Source organism: Brachionichthys hirsutus, chromosome 18, assembly GCF_040956055.1.
Source record: "Brachionichthys hirsutus isolate HB-005 chromosome 18, CSIRO-AGI_Bhir_v1, whole genome shotgun sequence".
NCBI classification, from domain to species: Eukaryota; Metazoa; Chordata; class Actinopteri; order Lophiiformes; family Brachionichthyidae; genus Brachionichthys; species Brachionichthys hirsutus.
In genome coordinates, this window is record NC_090914.1 from 8,960,164 (window position 1) to 8,982,025 (window position 21,862).

The window sequence follows — 21,862 nt, forward strand, 5'->3', positions numbered from 1 at the left end:
AACTCTTTGAAAATGACTTTATTAAAGGATGAAGATTTGGAAGGAGATTATGTCTGTCCGAATGATTATGTCTGCCTTGTCTGGGACTGAATGAGACACTTGGACGTTTAATTATGCCTTTTTTTTGGGATTTGTCAGTTTTCCATGGAGAGATGACTTCAATGCAAGTCTAGTTGTTTTATGTCTGAAACATAAACTACTGGAGACTCATGCGGGGGATGTGTCATTTTCAGATGACTCTTGATCACGACTTTCTCAGCAGCGTCATCGATCCCCATATGATGCGCATATTCGGTCTCTCCACGAGGAGGCACAACCACAGCAATAAACATAAAATAGCACCAAAACTATGCAATACATGCTTTACGCATTTATACATTCGATGCTATTGCTAACACAATGCATTCTTACTGTTTCTACCATTGATGCTTATGTAATAACTTGAAATTAAAGTGGATTTATCTGCATCGATTTCCACCAAGTAAAACTATTTAGTCGATTAAACTCTTTTCTAAAACCGATATGTAAGTGCAGGTTTTATATGGCTTTAAAACACACACACACACACACAATATGGTATATAATATATCATTATGAAAACGATTAGTAATCGTTCCACATTGGATGCGGAAGTCCAGCCTTGTGTGTTTTTTTTTTTTTTTTTAGTCCAGCCTTATTTTTTCATCCAATAAAATGTTGGATTACGCAGCGTGCGTTCCTGACAGGACGCGCGGCCGCAGACAGGCAGACAGGCAGACAGGCAGGCAGCGGAGTCGTTCCACCCGCAGACATGCCGCAGACTGATCGGTGTTTTTGGGGAACCTCCGTTGGATTTCGCGTCCGATAGCTCCGGGAAAAGATGACGGGATGTGAAGCGAACGGCGCGGCGGAAAGTGTGCCTTGTTTGAACGGGTCGTGTGCGACAACCTGAAACTCGGAGCGGCATCAAGGCCAGCCGCAGCAGCCTGTAGCACCAGCTTAGCAAGTGGGCTAACGCTTGCCTTGCTAACGTTACAGGTGTTCACTTGGAAAATAAGCAAACGTAACTCGTAGCTATAGTTAGCTTGCAACAAGCTGAGCGCAAATGTCGTGACTTAATGTTGAGTTTAATTTAGTTGTTATAAACGTAGCGCCAAGTAGCAAATATTACACTTAGCGACACTGTTATTAGCTTTTTTAGCTGCTATCCCGTGTTTACAGCCGCACTATGCTAACCTCACTAGCCACCAAGCTAACGAGTTAACTTTGTACCCTGGGAGCGCTTATTAATCTGATTTTTAGCCACTTTTCGCTACTTAGCCACGCTCAATCTCGGATTTGCAGTGCGGGTTAGCGCTAATCCGCACAGCCTTCCTTTTTTTTTTCTCCACCGTGCCTGCCCTGGACTGACCCACCCACAAGGACTCTCTACCCGGGGCCGATGCTGACAGCTCAGCCTGGATCACGGCAACGCCAGGAGCCGCTACAGCGATGCAGCCCCAGCAGATATACGACTTCTCGAGTGACGAGAACAGTCACAAATGGAGAGGCCTCTTCGTGCAAGCTTTACGGAAGGTAAACTCTACCTAATCCTCGCGGAGTCCCAAACCGTCTCCAAACCAGCTTTCATAACACGTCTTCTCATCTGCGTCCATGGTTTCCTTTGGACTAACACGCACTTTTGTCTTGCTTTACACACGTATAAACCGTTAAAATCCCTAGATTATAATAATGACTCTTCAGATGGTCGAATGAATGCAAAGTATTTGATGTATCGCCTTTCTGATCATTGCAGGCGATGTCATCGCTGCAGTCCTTGTCACACACGTGTATCAACGCTTTGTTTGTGGGGAATGAATCTCGTCCATGCTCGCAGCGATGACTTTTGCACAACGATTTTTGAACAAATCAGATCGATAAACGGGCCGTTTCGCACGGCGTCTCGTTCTGTGGACCGTCTTTAATTTGAGGGTAAACAAACTGCACGACTCGTGGATGGGATACACGTGTTGTCTCCAAGTTAAATATGTGTTGAACTGTAAATTATTTTTGTTCCCCCCCCCCCCTCATATGGCCCTGGAATGTTAAAATTCCACCAGCCTCTCAACACACCGACATCTGTCTGGGGAGATAAGCGCGTCTTGCCGGTCACTTTCACATTCGTGTCGGTGAATGGCTTTTGAGTTGCTGCTAATTTTCTGTCCTGTCCTTTTTTCGGACTAACGGCAGCAAAGTCATCTTTTCCAAGTTGTTGTTTTTCAAAGAAGCGCTGCCGAATTCTCAAGAACCCGACTGAAACTGGCCACTTCCATTTTGTGTGTCCTCTGCTTTCCCCTTTCTTGCATCATCCTGGCTTCTTCCCATCATCACCAGATTTACATTTTGTTTTCTCTCGAGTGACGGCGTGTGATCGGATCTCAATTCTCAGCTCGGCATGACTGAGGGAATTGTTGTTGTTGTTGTTTGCTTAATGTAGTCAGGGTCCTTTGCTAAATTTAAAAGAAGGGCCTCTTGTTATTTTTATTTCGATTCATACATATAAAATGTATGTAAAAAAAAAAAAAAAAAAAGAAAGTTGTGTGGATACTATTCTCTCCATTGATCAAATTTAACACGTGAAAGATAAACATGGTGTGTTCAGACAGCTGCTTAATGTGGAGCCGACTGGTTTTTGTTGCATTTGATGCTGAATTTAAAAGAATGCACAAATGACTTCATATTTGTTGTTGTTGTTCTGAAAACTTTATTTCATTGAAGTTGCTTCTGGCCCACAAACTGATTAAGGGAACTTCAGGGTTATTAGATTTATTAGTTTCAGATAAAAAATCTCTGCTAGACTCCAAGAGAGCCCAAACACACTATATGCACCGCAGCCTTACGCTACACAAGTTGTGTTTCATCACACCCGCATCTAAAATAGCCACAGATGATCGTTTGTTGAATTTCTAACATGCTCCCTATAAGATTAGAAAAGAATGTTTCATCACGCGCGGCAGAAGTTCTGGTAACCCTGGCTGCTAGTAACCTAACAAAGTCAAAGCTTCACGGTGGGCTTGTTTCGGCGTTTAAATGCAATAGTTCCATCACATTTATTTTATTTTTTTGCTTCTTTGATATAAAAGGAAAACTCTCATGGTTCTCGTTTATTGTGACTCATCCAGAGACGTCTCACTGATAAGACATAATTAGCTTTATGACTAACCCCGCTTATTGACTTTTACTTTATTAGTGTTTGTTATACATGATTCCCTTCTTTAAAGTCTAAAACCCACTTCTTAAAAGTTCTAGAAGGAGTCATTCTTCTCCAATAGAGCTATTTAACCAGACTAGAGAGTATTCCTGGATTATGTCCTATTTCTAGATAGTTGGAAATAGAGATATAATGTTTTTTTCCCCCCCAATATCGTGCGAGCCTAGCATGCGGACCTTTTCAGAAAAGATTAACCTCAAGCTGCTTGTATGTCTATTAAAATGTTAGTTTAAAAGCCGTGCTTTGCCGTAGTCGTGCAATTGTTGCTGTGTAGCAACGGCAACCCTTTTTCTGTCAGTTAGCCGCGGCTCAGCGGAGACGGCGTGATGACTCAGGTGAAACTGAGAGCAGGTGGGGGGGGGGGGGGGGGCTGGGGTGCCACACTTTCCTTGTCTAAACTTGTTACACAACTGCCCGAGGGAACGCCTGTCATGGATTGACGCAAGTGAGGTTTGTTGTGGTCTAAAGAGGCTGTGACTCGCTGTTTTTCACAGCTGTCCGTCGAGGGGGTGACGGGGGGCGGGGGCATGTCGGAAGGAGTCGTGGTGGATTAAGCATGGAATAAAACCGGTTGATAGATGTTCCTCAGAAATTATGAACCGAAATCAGTTTGTCATCAACCCCTGGGGGGTGGGGGTCATGAAGTGTCATCAGCTGGTGATTAATCGCTCCAACAATGGTGTCTTTATTGAGATGCTCTCATTCAGCCACGGTGCCGGTCATCGGCAGAATAAAGGCGGGATCAGTCGAGAAACTGACGCCGCATTTGGTTGGGGGAAAAAGGCGTTTGTATCCGTGGATTAAAATGGGACGTCTTTACCTTCTCTATTTTTAAGATGAACTCCACATCTGCAATGGAGATTTGCGGTAAAGGTGTGACGCACCTGAGACTTGTTACTAGGTACAGAGATGTAAGTCTCCGTGCCAGCAGGTGGCGGTAGTTTTTATTTAGCAGTCAAAAAGGGGGAAAACGAGACCATTTTCCTTCTTTTCACATTTCACTGCTTAAGCGGTTTCTGTGAGCCTTCATTCGCTTTATTCCAGCTGTTGTGAACATATGTTAATATTTGTTTTTTCGTTTTTACGGAACCGAGTAGACCGAGTGTTACGTCGGCCGTGATCTGCAGGTGAAACTTTCCGTTCAGGCTCACGCGCATGCGACCGTCTCTGTTGTTATAACTGCGCATTCCTCGGGGCTGCTGTTTCGCTGGCACGGAGAGACACGCCAGAACTTCGCCGGCTACAGTTTCATTCCATTGCCATGTTAGCGCCGCTCGATACTTCTCGGTGATTCTCTCCTTGAGGCGAAGCATTTGAAGCTGTGTGTGATCTGCTCATGATTTCTAATGGTGATTTCACAACCTCTGAAATATCTTTCAGACATTTAGTCATTCTGTGCTGCTTCTTTTATCAAGTCTTCACGGAGCTGCTGTCGCGCCAGAATCAGACTTTGAGGTTCTTCCACCACAGAACAGTCTTGCCGTGTCACATGTTTGCCAGCGTGCCAGTTTATTTTTGTCTCTCATGTTTAGCTGCTAATAATCTTCGGGATGAACTGCATCTCCATGGTAACGGCTCGCCCTTCCTGTGGCCCGTCCACAGAGAAGGAGCGCGGCCGGAGTATCGGGCTGATTTTAAAAACACTCGTTCCCCACCCTTCCTAGAATATTAAATAAAGTCTGTGATCATCAGCCTGTCCTCAGAGAATGGGTGGATGCAGGCCGGTCGGGGTCACTGGGTCAGGTCAGCCCGGGGTCGTGTGGAGGCCACGTGTTTGACGGCACGCCATTGTCTTCATAATGAATGCGGTTACGGTTAGCTAAATGTCACAGGAGTTGCTCGAGTGTGTCGCAGTTCTTGTCTTCTCATAGTGGGAGTGCTGTGTTGTTGTTCATGTTTGCAGCATCCCTGTTTATGTGTGTGTGTGTCTGTGTGTCTGTGTGGTGTTCCCCAGACAGGCTTCTTGTAATGGCAGATGATGTCATGGCATGAATCACAAACAATGACACATGCTCGGATCTAATAACAAGCCCCACCCCCACCTCTGTGCCACATGCACACAAGCCACATTACTGCAACCTGAGCCTGATACCCAGCGTGGAGAATAATCAATCGAGTTAGAAATGTTAACCCTGTATTAACACCGTCCAGCCTCGGCTATTAGCTTTTAGCAGCAGCAACACCCGATCCACATTTGTGTTGACGGCTAGACGGTGAGCTCCGACCAAGAATCAGACCCATGTTCACAGCATTTGTGTGCATGAATGGGTTTGTTTCCATGAGTAATGCTTTAGATTATTGCTGTGTTTTTCGGGGGGAGGGGGTTCTGTCATTCAAAATCCTTGACTTAAACGACTCTACTGCTGCTTTTTCAAGATGTTGTGGATGAAAAGCTGCTCCGGTCTGTGTGCTGCATGTCAATACCCCCGTCTGCTGCCGTGGCCTCCCCGAGGGGCTTCACTCCGTGTGGGTCGAGGACGAGGCGGGGGGGGGGGGGTTGATTTGATGTTCTATGTTACTCCATCATTCAGCAATAGTAAATGTTAGCTTCTGTTCTGCAATCGACGGATTCCGATATATATGGGCGCTAAAAGCTAATTGAAAGGTTTTGCTTCAAACTGTTGAAAAGCGTCTGCAAGGGAAGCCAGTGCCTCTCGCCCCCCCCCCCCCCCCCCACAGTCACTTTCACTTTGCTCACACCACCGTCTATATTGGACCATGTTCCATCCATCAGCCATTAGGGTCGAGTTTCAGTCGTACTGTAAACACATTGAACCGCAGTCGTACCTGCGCGCGGCCTCGCTCTGATCAGGCCCCGCAGATTCCCAGCTCGCTCAGCGGACGCCTTCATTTCGTCAAACTATTGCCAAGTCCTCCAAAGAAGTTGATTTAAATTTGTTTTGTATGCAGGATTATGTGAATGCTGCTAAACGCTGCTGCAAAGGTCGGAACCATTAATGTTTTTCCACTTTCTTTGCAATTTATTCCCGAAATAGAGATGCGGATGCGCTTTGGTCCAGACATGTCGGGTCGTTCCAGCTTTCCAGTGAGAGTTCAGTTAATTTATTTTTACAGAGAAAACAAGCAGAGCTACAAATGAGTATTTTTGCAATTAAAGGGAAACATGTTTTTTTTTATTAATCATTAAATTGTGAGCAGTAATTCTCCTTGTTTAACCTTCACCCAGCGCTCTCTACTCATTCTTCAGCTCGGAACCAAGATTCTGTTTGCTGCCTATTTCGCTCCTGATATGTTTTCAGGAACATATTTTTCCATTTTTCCTGATTGTTTATTCAAATCTTTTGCAAAACTAGTTTCCAGAAATCGGCCGTTCCTGCCCTGCGAGCAGGAAAACATCCGGTAGCTTTCCACCAGTGCTTCATTTTTCTGAATTCCAGTCACGTCTTGATCTAAATTGCATCCAGGCTTGTGTTCTCGTCACCCATCCTGACATTATTGGAGCTGAACGGCGCGTTGGATGCGGGCCTCCCAGACACGGGACAGCTATTCTGCGAATGGAGTCCGGGGGGGGGGGGGAAACCCCCGTAGTTTCGACGCGGTGACTCACAGCTCCTGGTGTCCTGTGGAATTTGCTCGAGAGCCTATTTGCGGCGAAGAGGATATCTACTAACCTACTTCTGCTTTGATATTTATTTTTTGCTGGTGGCGTATTTATAACGGTTCGAGTCTCGTGCATCCAAACAGAAATGACATAAGGGGAGGGTAAAGGAGGCCGAGCTGCCGCTTCAGAATTCCCCTCTCCTCTCGCGCTAAAATAAAGCATCTGAATGTAGTTTGAGCATCGAGGAGACGATCTATTGTAATCCCCAAAGTAAGAATTTCACTCTTTCTCTGCGTTCTCTGGTTTCACGTCTGGAACAGGCTCCGGAACGCGGAGTCATCCTGCTTGTCGCTGCATCTCTGTTAAGTCAGAGCACAAGAATGCATGAAGCTCGGTCTGCGTTGACCTTTTAACTCTCACATTCCTTCATCTGGGGGCAATGTTTTGTCATCATAATGCCCTACTTTACTGTACGCAGGGGTAATTCCATCACTCGCATGTGAACAGGCCTGGCTTTTGTGAGTGGAGAGTAAATGTTAGGCTGTTTCTTTAGCCGCCTCTCCCCTCTATTTCCCTCCCACAGCCTTTTTTCTCCCCCCTCTAAGTCTGCTTTGGGTGCTATAATAGTATCTCAACTGACGGCATTCCTGCTAGAGGGCACGGCCTGAATGACGGCAACTTTAGGAGTCTGGGAAGGCGGTTTGGGGGGGGGGGGGCGGTCGTCTTTTTTTTTTCCGTTTGTAGACCTGCTGATGCCACACCTTCTGTCAGGCCGGTTCCACCCTCGGGAGTCCCAGCGTGTCTTTATTACTTTATGAGCGGCAGCATTTTCTAATATTTCCCGTATTTATTCTTCAGCAGCATCTTGCAGCTCCATCTGAGGTCGCCTTGATTTGTTTAGTCACAAAAAACGTCACAAATCTGAGCCGCGTTCGGTTGAAGATGAATAATTTCACATGCACGCAAGTTTGCGAGTCCACTAAACACTTTCTGCGGCTTCACAGCGAAACACCTTTGCAGCGATAGCCAAAGAGAGAACCTAAACGAGTGACTCCACACAGCTTCCGCTGCCTAATCAGGGTCCGTAGATGCCGCCAGGGCCCAGACTAATTTGAAAAGACATTATTTACACACAACTCATTTAAAAGCTGCAGTAAGTGTTTTACCAAATGCACAATTCACCAAAATATGCTCGACTGTGAAGCGTCATGCTGCTGCAAAGTTTCTTCCCAGGCTGTTGTAGAATGAATGGAATCTAATGTATTTCTGGTGTACTTTGGACGAGGGCCAGCTATAAGGAAATGACCTGGGATTTGTAGTAAATGGGCTGAAGGAGGCCGGAAACCTCCACTGGAAGCCCTGCGAAAAGCAAAAGCTTTCCGTCTCCAGTCCGTCACCGTCTGGACTTGTTGGCTCGACGTCATTTAACGTGACCCCGAGTCTCACGGAAGCGCGTCGCACCAGGTGTTCCGACTTTCACAGACGGCACGGTTTCAGTCGGCGGAATGATTTTATGATGCTCTTGCTGTTTCAGTCACTCATCCGTTTTTTTTCTTCTTTTCTGATTGCTTTTTTTTCTATGTTCAGGTACAGAAGCAGGTCCACCCGAACCTCCTGGCGAAGGAGGACGCCTTGCAGCACATCGAGGAGCTGATCCTGCAGCTGCTCAGCATGCTGTGTGTGGCCCAGCCTCGCTCCGTGCAGGACGTCGAGGTAAGCCGTTCTACGGCGAGTCTAAATGCTGCGTGAACTCATCTGGTCATTAAGAACATGACGATCTGCTTTCTGTTTCCATCAACATGGAGATAAGTTCCTTTTTAATGCTTCCACATTCATTTAGTGTTAATTTAATAATGTTCCCCTTTCAGGATCGCGTCCAGAAAACCTTTCCGCATCCTATAGATAAGTGGGCGATTGCAGACGCACAATCGGCGATCGAGAAACGAAAGAGGAGGAACCCCTTACTTCTCCCCGTGGACAAGATCCACCCACTGCTGAAGGTCAGAACGCTGGCGTCAAGCCGCCTCCTCTTTTTCATAAAACCTCTGTGTTGAATTTGCCTTTGAGTTTAAAAACCATTCTCACAGGAGCCGGCGATGCCAAGAAGTCGTGGCTGTTGCTGGGAAGTGTTTGTAATCCAGTTAATCTTACTGGTTTTACAGTTTGCTCCAGACTAATTGAGGCCATGCGAGACGCTCGGGATGATTTAGAAGTGTTGATTGGCCTTTTGTGTTGAAGCGTAATGTCTACATTGCCCCCCCCCCCAACAGGAGGTTCTGGGCTACAAAGTGGACTACCATGTGTCGCTGTACATCGTGGCTGTGCTTGAATACATATCAGCAGACATACTGAAACTGGCCGGCAACTACGTTGGCAACATTCGGCACTATGAGATCACCCAGCAGGACATCAAGGTGTCCATGTGTGCGGACAAGGCCAGTGGTTTCTATTTCCCAGGGGCGCTCACTCGTAACACAAACCAGGATGATCGGCCTCAGCTGAAGGCTTTGTTTCCGTCCCCGATTCCAGGTGCTCATGGACATGTTCGACCAGGAGGAGGACATCGGATTGATGTCTCAGTGCACGGAGGAGCCGTCCTCCTCCGGGGAGCTCACGTACGACGACCTGGTGAGGCTCGAGATCGCCGAGGAGCGGCAGTACCTGCGCGAGCTCGACCTCATCATCAAAGTGTTCCGCCATCACTTCCTGTCCAACCCCAAGACCTTCACGCCTCAGGCAAGGAGGACTTCATTTGTCCCTCGTCGGAGAGACGAGGTCGGGAGCTTTGGATGGCTTACTTTAAAGCCGGCGGTCCGTTTTCCAGCTCCTTTCTGTAAACCTCATTAAAGAGCCATTTCAGTCAAATCCACCTTAAGAACATTTCTAGATTACAGCTGATACCCTGTAAATCGGCTGACTGTTAATCTGCATCAGAAGGCACTTCGATTTATGAAATTGAGCCTGAACAAAACGCGGCTTCACGTGTTACCCTTTAAATATTAAAAAAATAAGATGCTGGAACATAGTCCAAGTCGTCGAAGGCGTATCTGAGTTGGAGATCTTTAGCCAAAGGAAAAGTTTGCCGCTTAATTTGCCTCTGGTATGAGAAGAGAGTCCTCTGAAAACAAACACGAGTATGAGTTTAGGGATTAAGGAGTGAAATGGAGGGTCTTGCTGGATGAGAAGCAAATGGAAAGTTGAGTTTAATGGGTCGCTGCGGCTTTGCATATTTCGGTTTTGGGTAATTTGTGGTATCATTTGGGTGAGGAGGATAAACCTTTTGTGAGGCCCAGTGGAATGTGGAGCATGTAATTATGCTGAGACAGGAGCAACATCTGCAGTCCTCGCTCAAAAGTAACCTCAATTATATCTGTTGGAACGCGGCTCGATCTGAAATGTGAGGAAAGTGTCAAATAATGACAGGATTCAGACTTCAGCCGTCGATAATCACGCTGCTATTTTAAGGCTCTCATCTGCTCGGCTAATGATTTCCTTCGGCAAATTGACGCCGTTGTTGCGTTGAAACCTCGGTCTTGAGGGTTCTTCTTGTGCGAGGATGGGAGCTCTTTCAGCGACCCAGTGGTCGGCTTAAACGCGCACTTATGTAGCCTAGTTGGTTGGTAAGAATTATGTTGTCTCCAAGACAATCTCTGCAAGGGTGGATCTGGATACGTACGTGGAATCTGGATCTTTATTTCACTTTCACTTTTTGACAAGCCAGTCAAAGATGACTCGAAACATTCGGTGTTGCCCCCGGTCTGGTTTCGCAGGACGTGGAGGTCATCTTCAGTAACATCCTGGATATCCACGAGCTGACGGTGAAGCTGCTCGGGCTGATCGAGGACGCCGTGGAGATGACGGCCGACGGCAGCCCCCATCCGCTGGTGGGCAGCTGCTTCGAAGACCTAGCGGAGGTGCGAAGCGTGAAAACCAAACTGTGAATTGCTTGAATGTCCACCCCCTGACTGGTTTCCTCCATGTCTATAGGAGCAGGCGTTTGACCCCTATGAGACCATGTCCCAGGACATCCTCAGCAAGGACTTCCACGAGCATTTCAACGACCTGATGGCGCGGCCGACCGCCGGCCTCTACTTCCAGGTAAGACGTTCTGATCGCCGTCGCATCGATGTTTAGGCGTTCGGCGTTAATACAGATGTTGGAGGGTAAGACGCACTTTAGACACGAAGAAGAGAAACAATGACTTTATTAAGAGTTATCATATAATCTATTAAAATCATTCTTAACATTTGCATTGTTTAACTTTGATCCTTATGGCACAAATCTATTGTATTGTTTTTAATACAAAGGTAGCGACTGGGTCATTCAACATTTTGTTTTTGGTTTTTTTTGGTTTTTTTTCATCAAAGGAGTTTAAATAATTGTTCCCGTTTTAACTTTCAAGTGGAATTCCTCCCAAGGTCGTTGGAGGGCATGCCGTGGCTTATTCTGCGTCCTGTGTACAGTTTAGTCACTGCTGCGGCATTGTTTTATTTGGACATTCCTCGCAAGGATAGCATTGAATTATGCGCCGCAGGGGGGCTTTTGGAGAAGAAATATCTGCCGGTGTTTTCTCAGGCCGGAGACCAACGAGTCTGAACGCTCTCTTTGTAGCAGCATCGGCGATCCGCTAGTATTTCGGGCACCAGATGAGATTTGAATAACTGTTTTTATTGGGTCGCTGTTCCAGAAGAGTCGGCGTTTACCATCCTTCCAAATATTTAATTGCTTGTTCTCATCCCAGATATTTACGTCTGATTAGAAGCTTCACACGCATCGCTCTCTTGGTGTCGTCGCGGTCACGCTCCCGGTTCATCTCTTCAGGGCCGTGACCTCCTCAGATGGAGTCCGTCTCTCTGTGAGCCGAAGCCGGAAGCTGGAACCGCTGATTTTTCTATTTGATTACTTGAAAAATAAATCACATTCTTTCTGTCATCTGACTAATCCATTAGTTTACGCTTCTTCTTCTTTTTTTTTTTTAAGCCACAGATGCTGATTTGATCTAAATATGTATTTTATTGTGATGCTTTGCAAATCTATATCTTTTTGGTGTGTGTGGGTGTGTGTGTGTGTGTGTGTGTGTGTGTGTGTGTGTGTGTGTGTGTGTGTGTGTGTGTGTGTGTGTGTGTGTGTGTGTGTGCGCGCGCGCGCGTCAGCAACCGTCCCAGGGGCAGATGGTGTAATGGCGTCTCACCACCATCCCCCCCCCCCCCCTAACTGCCCCCTTTCTGCACCGTGAACTAATCTTATTTCACCACTTCGTTTCATCTCTGATCTGATTTCTCTTCGTCTCCTCGTCTTCCTCCTGCTTCGTACAACGTGAGCCGTAATGTGACGACTTTAATCCGCAGCACCTGGTATAAATTCGACCGTCTCTCTGCGGTAATGGGGATCCGAGCCGCGGCGGTGGCGTCGTTATGGCTTCTGCTCCGCTTTAGTCTCGTTGGGTGTTCTTCATCCCTCGGTCGGATGGACCGTGTCTGTTCCGCGCTCGGCCCCTGCGCGCTGCAGCGTCTGGTGCTGCGGGGTAGATTACATCGCTTTATAAAAATAGAACGGGCAGCTCCGCGGCGGGGCCATTTCTCTCCTGTGGAAGAGGATGACGAGGGTGTCGTGTGGCCCAAGGCGTGTTTTCTAGTTGGAAAATAAGCTGTGAATTTAGACGGTGAAAGACGGCGGCCCCCGTACCTCGGTGAAATGGGAACATGTTGTCCTGCGTGCTCTGACAACGATGAACCTACTTCTACGCATCCGACGTGAGATCAACCTCACTCGTGCAAAGATTAGAGATCATTTCTGTTGAAATGGATATTTAAGGAGATGCCCCACCATCCAGTTTGCCTTCAGGGATTTCAGATTATGATTATGGTCTTACTGTCTAAAAAAACCCACAGAATTTAAAGGAGAATTTCCACTGCCAGCAAAAAAAAAAACAGAATTCAAGCAATGTAAATTCACAGCGCTCGTTTGAGCGGGTAGTCCGAATGCTCGCTGCAGGCAATTTGTAAAGCTGCCGGATGCTGACCTATCAATAACATGATCTAAACTTAGGTCATTGTTCCCTCCATCAATGTGTGTCAGGCAGTGGATGTCTTTCTCCTCCTCCTCCTCCTCCTCCTCCCCGCACAGACGGCATGGTCGCTGCTGTGGAGTCTGAGTAGTAGCGTATTGATTCTGAGTCGTCTATCAGGGGAACAGGATATTTAAATGGATACAGCGATGGCCTCTGAAGCTTCAGTCGGTAAACCACTCCTCCATCCAGCTGCCATCTTTCTCGTTTATGGGGAGAAGGATGCTCCGTGTCTGCACAGTCCTATTTTTTTGTCGTTATTTGGGTATTAAAACAGCAAAAAAGATTTTTGTGGATTTTTATTGTCTTATTAAACCGTCCATTAGATGTTTTCTTTATAATTTGCTGTTCTAACAGGAATATTTAATCCACGGCTCTCGATTGTTAAAGCTAACGCTTCTGGTGTCTTTGTGTCTCCAGTCGGTCGCGGAAGGCTTCAAGGAAGCCGTCCAGTACGTCCTTCCTCAGCTGATGATGGTCCCAGTCTACCACTGCATGCATTACTTTGAGCTGCTCCAGGTACGTCCTGACGCACCAGCGCTTCGTCCTCTAACCCTAAGGTGTCACCATGGTAACCGAGTAGAGGCTTGAGAAAGACTTAATTGCCAAAAGCAGCAGCTTCTTTGATAAGTGACGTGAATTAATGCTGTTCAAGGTGTCCGTTATCAGTAATTAGTCGCCGCCGCATCTTCAGTTTATTCCTAATAGAGGACTGAAATTTAAGTGTTTAGATCTGAAGTGTTTTCCTGCACCTTCCAGCAACTTCAGGAGCGCAGTCAAGACCAAGATGACAGAGAATGTCTGAAGCAAGCGATCACCGCCTTGCTCAATCTCCAGTGCAGCGTGGAGCGTATCTACGCCAAGCACCAGCCTCGCCGTAAGCCGGGGTACGTGGAGCATTCACCCAGATCCGCCGCGTGTTACGTTTCAGCGGTTTAACGGCGTCCCGTCTCCCCTCGCAGCGAGCCCATGTACCGCCTGTACAGCAGGCAGATCCGCAGCAAGCAGCTGGCCATCAAGCGCATGAACGAGATCCAGAAGAGCATCGACGGCTGGGAGGGGAAAGACATCGGTCAGTGCTGCAGCGAGTTCATCCTGGAGGGCCCGCTTTTACGAGCCGGCGCCAAGCACGAGAGACACAACTTCCTGTTCGACGGGCTGATGATAAGCTGCAAGGCCAACCAGAGCTCGCGGCTGCCCGGGTCCGGCAGCGGGGCGGAATACCGTCTGAAGGAGAAGTTTGTGCTGAGAAAGATCCGCATCGTGGATCGTGAAGACTCTTTAGAGCTGCGGCACACTTTTGAACTGATAGGAAAAGATGAAAACTGCGCAGTTTTCTGTTCACGGACAGCAGAGGAGAAGGCGGCGTGGATGGCGGCGCTGGTGACTCTGCAGTACCGGTCCACTTTGGATCGCATGTTGGACACGGTGCTGCAGCACGAGGAGCGGGCGCATCCTCTGAAGTTGCCCTCCCCGGAGGTTTACCGCTTCGCCGTGCAGGACTCCGAGGAGAATATTGTGTTTGAGGATAAATTGCAGAGCAAAACCGGCATCCCGCTCATTAAGGCCGGAACGGTGGTCAAGCTGATCGAGAGGCTCACCTACCACATGTACGCCGGTAAGAAGCTGCGTTGGATCGATCCCGTGCAAGGAAAAGGGTTCACCCAGACATGCTAATTCAGTCTCGGCCCGTCGCTGATGGACTGTCGGGAGAAGTTTATCAAACCACAAAATCATTTCTGGAGCTTCTCTGCTAAACAGCATGGCGGCGTTCCCCTAAAGAGACGCCAAAAACGAACCAAACAAGCGACTCCATACTCATTACGAAAGCTAATGGAATCTGTAGCGAGGATTTTTTTAAAGTATTAGCATGAACAAGCTCCAACAATGTGCTGCAGGACGAGATCGAGCAGGTTAACACCGAGGCGTGCGCCTTCTGGGAAACGTAATCTCAAGTCTGTTTGGCGTCTCCAGGCTTCTTGCAGACTTGGATTGCGCTGGATCGAGTCCCTTTGTTTGCGTTCAATAAATCTAGCTTCTGTCTTCGGTTGTTTAGCAGAATGATGCTTTGTGGACTGAGAAACTTCTCCTGACATCTTGGATGAGTCGACGACGACGGATTTCTAATCTCTAATTGGGATGATTCAGACGTTTATTTTGCTCGGCTCCCCTGTGATTCATCGTCTGTTATCTAATTAGTTTCTTCTGATTGTAGATCCTAACTTTGTGCGCACGTTTCTTACCACATACCGATCATTCTGCAAACCACAAGAGCTCGTCGCCCTGCTGATAGACAGGTACAGTCCAACCGGGACAAATGTCCTCGCACCGGTATTTTATTTCCCGTGGGTGATGTGGCGTAGCCGGTCCCCCTGACAACGCTTGCGATTCATTTCCCTCAGGATTGAGATCCCCGAGCCAGAACCGGAGGAGGACCGGCAGGCTCTTTGGAACGGCGACCAGCCAATGGCAGCTGAGCTCCAAAGATTTCGGAAGGAATATGTCCAGCCGGTCCAGCTCAGGTATGACGTCCGTTCAAGTCTTAAACATTGTCGAAGCACGACATCCACACCAGCATCTGGAAATGACTCCTCGCCGGGGGGGGGGGGTCCCGAACATTCCCACAGAATAACCTTTGTGTACGTGTCCTTATTAGGAGACGGATAAACCCAGAGCTTCTCGGCATCACGCGACTCTCCGGCTGCAGCCAGTGACAGCTGTGTTAAAATCCTTTAGTCACGGGAAACATCAAAACACAAGCAAAGTCGCAAATAACAGGCATTTAAAAACACCACAAGACTCTTGGAGTATGACAAAAAAAAATAAAGAAATTATCGAGTAGAATGGTCAGTCGGCCATTTTTAACGTGATCCAGCCATTTATTTTGAGACCAGGAAACTCTGAGTGGATGAAAATCTGTTTCCTTACGAGGCACAACATGTTCCGGATAATTCTATTTTTAGGGACCAACTATTTAAAGATGTTAACGGACCAGAGTGACGAATAAACGCTGGCCACAAGCCGCTCTGTCTGTCTGTCTGATGGAATATTCAAAGCTGTTTGTCCACATTCGTAAAGCGTCGTCTTGACAACGTCTTTGCTTCACAGGGTTCTCAACGTCTTCCGTCAGTGGGTCGAGCATCATTTCTACGACTTTGAGAACGATCCGGAGCTGAGAAGTCGATTAGAGGAGTACATCACCAGCAAAATACAACTACGAGGTCAGAACTGCAATATTTGTCGAGTACGTGGACGTTCGGCTTCGCTCCGTCAGTAGTTTTAATCTCTTCCTCTTCAGACGTCTCTTCCCGCTCATCATTTTTAGATAACTGGAGTTCTAGGTTCCCTTTTTAATGGTGTCCCGCCCCCCCCCGTCATCGGTGATGGGAAGCGATATGATTTATGTTTTGGTGCCGAAATGGAGAAACTACATTGGAGTGTAAAACGCAACGCTTGCAACAGATCTACAGATTTTTTTTTATACATCGCGTTTCCTGTCTTAGGAAAATCGATGAGGAAGTGGGTCGAATCCATCAACAAGATCATCAGGAGGAAGCTGCAGACGCAGTCCAACGGCGTCAGCCACAACATCACCTTCGAGAGCCCGCCCCCTCCCATTGAGTGGCACATCTGCAGAGCAGGCCAGGTGGAGTCGTTCGACCTCATGACCCTTCATCCTATAGAGATCGCCCGCCAGCTGACTCTGCTCGAATCGGAGCTCTACAGGCGAGCAAAATGTTTACGTTAGAATTAGCCTCCATTTAAATGTAAATGGAGGCTAAAATCTAAAATCTGTGTCTCACCTCAGAGCCGTCCGGCCGTCTGAGCTGGTCGGCAGCGTCTGGACCAAAGAGGACAAAGAGAAGAACTCCCCCAACCTGCTCCGCATGATCCGCCACACCACCAACCTCACGCTGTGGTTCGAGAAGTGAGTGTCGGCGAGTCGGTTCGTTCGGGAGAAGTTTTCCTCCCTCGTAACGGACAAATATCCGTAACCTGCGTGTTGTCGTCAGGTGCATCGTGGAGACAATGAACCTGGAAGAGAGGGTGGCTGTTCTGTCCCGCGTCATTGAGATTCTGCAGGTGTTCCAGGAGCTCAACAACTTCAACGGCGTCCTGGAGGTGGTCAGTGCCATCAATTCAGTCCCGGTCTACAGGCTCGACCACACGTTTGAGGTGAACGCTCAAGACGCTAAAAGGCTAATCATCAGAATTCAAAATGGAGGAACTTGCACCCTGATGCGTGTCCTACCTTTCGTCTTTCTCCCGGTTTTCTGCCTCTGCTTTAGAAGGTCATCTTTAATATTTCTCATCTGAGGAGCTCGATTATGGGATGCGATAACGGCGTCTTTGTTTTTACTGGAGGGGGAGATTCTTTCAAAGCCGCAGCGATTTTATTTTCAGAGAATCTCCTCGTTTGCTACCGTGAAAACTCGATGGACATGGCTCCGATAACCGATCGGGCACGAATGGAAACCTGACGCTGAGCTAATGGGCAGAAAATAATTCCTGCCGCGTTCACTCGTCTCTGCTCTGCAGGCAATACCGGAGAGGAAGAAGAAAGTCCTGGAAGAAGCCGTGGAGCTGAGCCAGGACCATTTTAAGAAATACTTGGCTAAACTCAAGTCGATAAACCCACCCTGTGTGCCTTTCTTTGGTAAGCCCCCCCCAGGAGTCCGTTACTGATGCGTTGCGTCTCGGGGAACATTTCTATCTGATCTCGTCGCCAGGTATCTATTTAACCAACATCCTGAAGACGGAAGAAGGCAACCCCGACTTCCTCAAACGCCACGACAAGGAGCTCATCAACTTCAGCAAGCGGAGGAAAGTGGCTGAGATCACGGGGGAGATCCAGCAGTACCAGAACCAACCCTACTGCCTGAAGGTGGAGCATGAGATCCGGGTGAGCGCTCCCTCCCAGCGTTTTCTCTTCGAATGCGATCCGTAGATCCCGAAGCCAAGACCCGTCTCGTATTTCTGCCGCTTTTAGAGGTTCTTCGAAAACCTGAACCCGATGGGCAACAGGAGTGAGAAGGAGTTTTCCGACTACCTGTTCAAAATGTCTCTGGATATCGAGCCACGGAACTGCAGGCAGGCTCCCCGATTTGTGAGTGATTCGCTCCGGATTCAGTCTATTTTCGTCGGGACTTCTTCTCGGAGTTCTCACCGCGGTGCGCCCGTTTCTCCCCCTGCAGCCCAGGAAGACCATGTACACCCTGAAATCCCCGGGGATCCGGCCTGTGCGAACGTCTACCTCTGGCACCATGAAGGGCCACCCCGTCCCCCTGGAGAGGGAGCCCCCGCACAAGATCACCTTCCGGAGCATCACCGAGGCCGAGCCGGAGACGCCGGCGTCGGCCTCGGTGCCGACCTCTCCGAACACGCCGACCCCTCCGCAGTCGGCCTCCTCCGACCTCAGCTCCGTCTTCATGGAGCACGACCTCAGCAGCTCCTACGGCGGTGCGTCGAACGCTGCAGACGTCCCGACACAAAAGATGCTTTAACTAAAAAAATAATAATAATTGTTTTTTAAAACGATGCTTAAACACGCCTCCTGTCTGTTTTATAATTTACAGGAAGCAACTCCATATTTGCTCCGGGCCATTTTCCACCTTCAAGTGAGTTGTGGGCTTTTCAATTTCAGTGGCTTTAACACGACGTGTTCTTGATTTTATTTTTGATGAATATCTCCCCCCCCCCCCAGAGTTCCAGTCTGTGTCTTGCGGGAGCCTCCACCAGCTCGGGGAGGAGCAGCTGAAGCCGCCTCCTCTGCCTCCACGAAGGAAAGACGCCATGTCCGAAGCCAGAGTAAGGCCCTTTCTTTCTTAACAATGCTTTTATTGTGAAAAGGTTCAACGTTGTAATAAACATCCTTTGGAGAGCTCCTTCACTTTTTTTTTTTTATTACCTGTTAAATATTTGCAACACAAAAGATTGTTTTCTCCTTTTCAGTTCTGTAGATTTAAACTTCATTCTGTAAAATGTCTTCTTGCGTTCATGCCAGCTGAGCTCCAGGTCCGACAGCCCCCCAGCCATTCCTCCACGGCTGCCCCCTCCTCTGCCCCGGAACCAGCCTCGACCGGTGGTCTACAACGGTCCTCCAGTTGACGGCCCGCTTCCCAGCCCTCCGCCGCCGCCGCCACGTGACCCGATGCCTGACACGCCGCCGCCGGTGCCTCAGCGGCCTCCTGAGATCTTCATCAACTACCCCCTCAATCTGCAGCCGTCCCCCGTGACCCGGAGCCCCTGGGAGTTCAGCAGCTCGCCCAGCTCCCCCAACACGCCGCCCAGCACGCCGTCGCCTCGCGTCCCCAGGCGGAGCTGCCCGCTCAGCGCCAGCCAGAACAGCCTCTGCCCTCTTCCCGTTCCCATCACCGCTCCTCCGGTGCCGCCGCGGCACAACTCCAGCCCACAACTACCCAAACTCCCGCCAAAGACGTACAAAAGGGAGCTGCTGCTGCAGCCGCCGCCGCTACGAGGCCTCTCATTGGTGGAGAACGCCGACAGCAGCCAGTGAGTCCGTGATGTTTTACAGAGACGCCTCGAGGGGAAACTCAAACTCAGACTTAGAGCTACTGATCAGAGGATTCCACTCAGCCCACGGACACTCGTGACTCCGCCCACCCCAGCTGTGCCTCTCAGGAGATCAGTAGCTCCGCCTTCATTGTGAACCCACTGTGCCAATGAGAAGCCCACACCGGAGTGCCAGCCAATAAACAGGGAGCAGGGCCGTCGCTCCCGATTTAAAGTTCTCACCCCTCACGCGCTTGTGCCGCGTCTCGCCCCCCCACCGGGAGGGGGCGGGGCCTGGGGGAGGAGGACTTTGTAGCCTCACCTGTCGTGCTTTGTTCCTTTGGGCATCATTTACGACCTCTCCTCCTCCATCGGGCCGTTTTTCCTACCAACTCTTGCCAAAGTCTTATTTTATGCAGGGGGATAAGGGAGTTTCCTTTTTGTTCTTCACCACATGTGACATAAAAAAAAGAAATGCATACAGGAGGTGACCCCTGACCCCCCGCCCGCCTCCATCTTGTATTTCCACTGTACACTGTGACTGCATAGATAAACCTGACTGTCTGAAGACCCTCCACAGCCACAAAACCTTTGCCTTTAAACATCCAGCAGCGCTGACCTCTGACCCCAGGCTCCAGTCCTCTCTGCCCACGGACGTGGGACGTGGGGGGGGCAGCGAGAGGGAACACTCCATTTGCACATCGAGTTTGGGGGCAGACTTTGAGGACGATGCCGCTGCGGTTGTTGGAACGTCTGCCACGCTATCGAACGGGACTAAGACGAGAGGAAGCCGGCGTCTTAGCCGCTCCTCTTCACGGACGGACGCCGTGCTCTTCTCTGGAAACGCTCACGACCTCTCAATCGGTGTTAAAACACGAGACGCCCCCCCCCCCCCAAAAAAAAACACACACAAGGAGTAGAAACTTGTTCACTATCTCTTTATTTCTGCTTGAAAACATTTTGGACAGACTGAAATAATCCATGCATCATGCTCGGATGTGCCTTTTATTTTGTTTTCTACTTTACAGAAATGAGCAAAAAAGAAAATGCTAAAAAAAACCAGTTGCTTATGTAATGTTTAGAACAAAACTATACACTATGAAATTGTACATGTTTGTGGATAGTAGTGTGTGTGTGTGTGTGTGTGTGTGTATATATATACACATGTGTACACCAACTAAATGATTTGTATAAAGTGACTCTCCCGTTTGTATTGTGCCGTCAGCCGCATCTGTTCAGTCCAACGATGCCTAATAATCCAATGCTGCTACAGTCGGATAAAAAAAACAACCAAAACGAGAATGAACAGGTCACTGTCACTAACCGACAATCTCCAGGCGAAGCACTGGAAGTATTAACAAAGGAAATACTTTTCTGTCGTTTTCTCTGCCCCTCAAGCAATGACGATAAGCCGCTTTATTCCCAAGCGCTTGTCGCCGACTAATCGCCCTTCTTCTCCCATTCAAGGGTGATTTTATTGCTAACGCTCATTAGCGAGACATTAAAGTTGCAGGTGAATAAATGCAGATCTCTATTCAGCTGCAGGAGTTTATTCACAGGGAAGAATTGGGCGCTTCTTTTTCGTCATCCCCCTGAGAATCACACTTTGTGCACTTTAGGCTGTACTGTTGAGGAGCCGCTGGGAGATGCAACGGTCCTATGCAACTGTTCGACTCGCTTCCTACGTGGGTCACGGCAGGAGAACGGTCGACTGCCTCATTTTTAGCCCCATGAATCAGGACGGCGCCCGCCTCCCGTTGACCATGGATGATTCAAAGATGAAAGGGGAGCGATGGAGGATTGATATTGATGACTAAAGTTTCATTTCCCGTGTCAGTATTGATGAAGGTTAATTCAGACAGATTGTTCCTTTTTGTAAAGCCCAGTCCAGACTGGTTTTCCTCCGGTTTCACGGCAACAGCTTGACCCAGCGGTCGGTTGGTTTGATGGGATGTGGCCTTTTAACAGCTTTGTATTAATGGTCTTGATGAGATTAATAAATCACCCAGTCTTATTTTGTACAGAACTACTCCTTGCTCTTGTTTTCTTCTTTGATTCTCACGTAAACTGTAAATGTCGGGAGGAAAATTCTGACATTTTGGGAAACCTGGTTTCTTTCTGGCAGAAATTTAAGATGAGAAGTCACTTTCCTGCTCCCTGTCCACTATCTCAAATCTAACTAAATCTATACCATAATGATTTTCTGCCCGTGTGGAAGCCACATTTGTGGTCAAACTATTTCTGCTATTGATTCCACAGAAGGTGCAGCTTTTACAGAAAGTCGGGAGGTTTTTATCATGCATTTACTTTTGAGAAAACATCCATTAAATGTTTAGAATTTAAAACTGCAGGCTTTAACCGGCGGCCGTCAGACAGTGCTGCAGGGCCCCTCGCTTTCCTCGCTGTCTTCCCACAATCCACTGCTCCTGGCTGCTGCGTGGTTTCCTCGCTGCCGAGAGAGGCCTGATCTGAAGAGATATGAAAGTTTTTA

The 21,862-nt window shown here is 48.4% G+C and overlaps 1 protein-coding gene across 1 annotated transcript; it reads left to right on the plus strand.

Annotated features, from left to right (window-relative positions):
- Positions 1-1,470: 1,470 nt before the first annotated feature.
- sos2 (son of sevenless homolog 2 (Drosophila)) lies at positions 1,471-21,397 on the plus strand. The gene is made up of 23 exons (XM_068751591.1): positions 1,471-1,554; positions 8,379-8,504; positions 8,660-8,791; positions 9,062-9,226; positions 9,321-9,527; positions 10,562-10,705; positions 10,779-10,889; positions 13,279-13,377; positions 13,618-13,745; positions 13,821-14,476; positions 15,074-15,155; positions 15,261-15,380; positions 15,967-16,079; positions 16,362-16,584; positions 16,667-16,786; positions 16,872-17,034; positions 17,398-17,515; positions 17,589-17,761; positions 17,849-17,965; positions 18,054-18,315; positions 18,435-18,476; positions 18,563-18,660; positions 18,863-21,397. The coding sequence occupies exons 1-23, from the start codon at positions 1,471-1,473 to the stop codon at positions 19,373-19,375; spliced, it is 3,996 nt and encodes a 1,331-aa protein (XP_068607692.1). The 3' UTR covers positions 19,376-21,397.
- Positions 21,398-21,862: the final 465 nt, after the last annotated feature.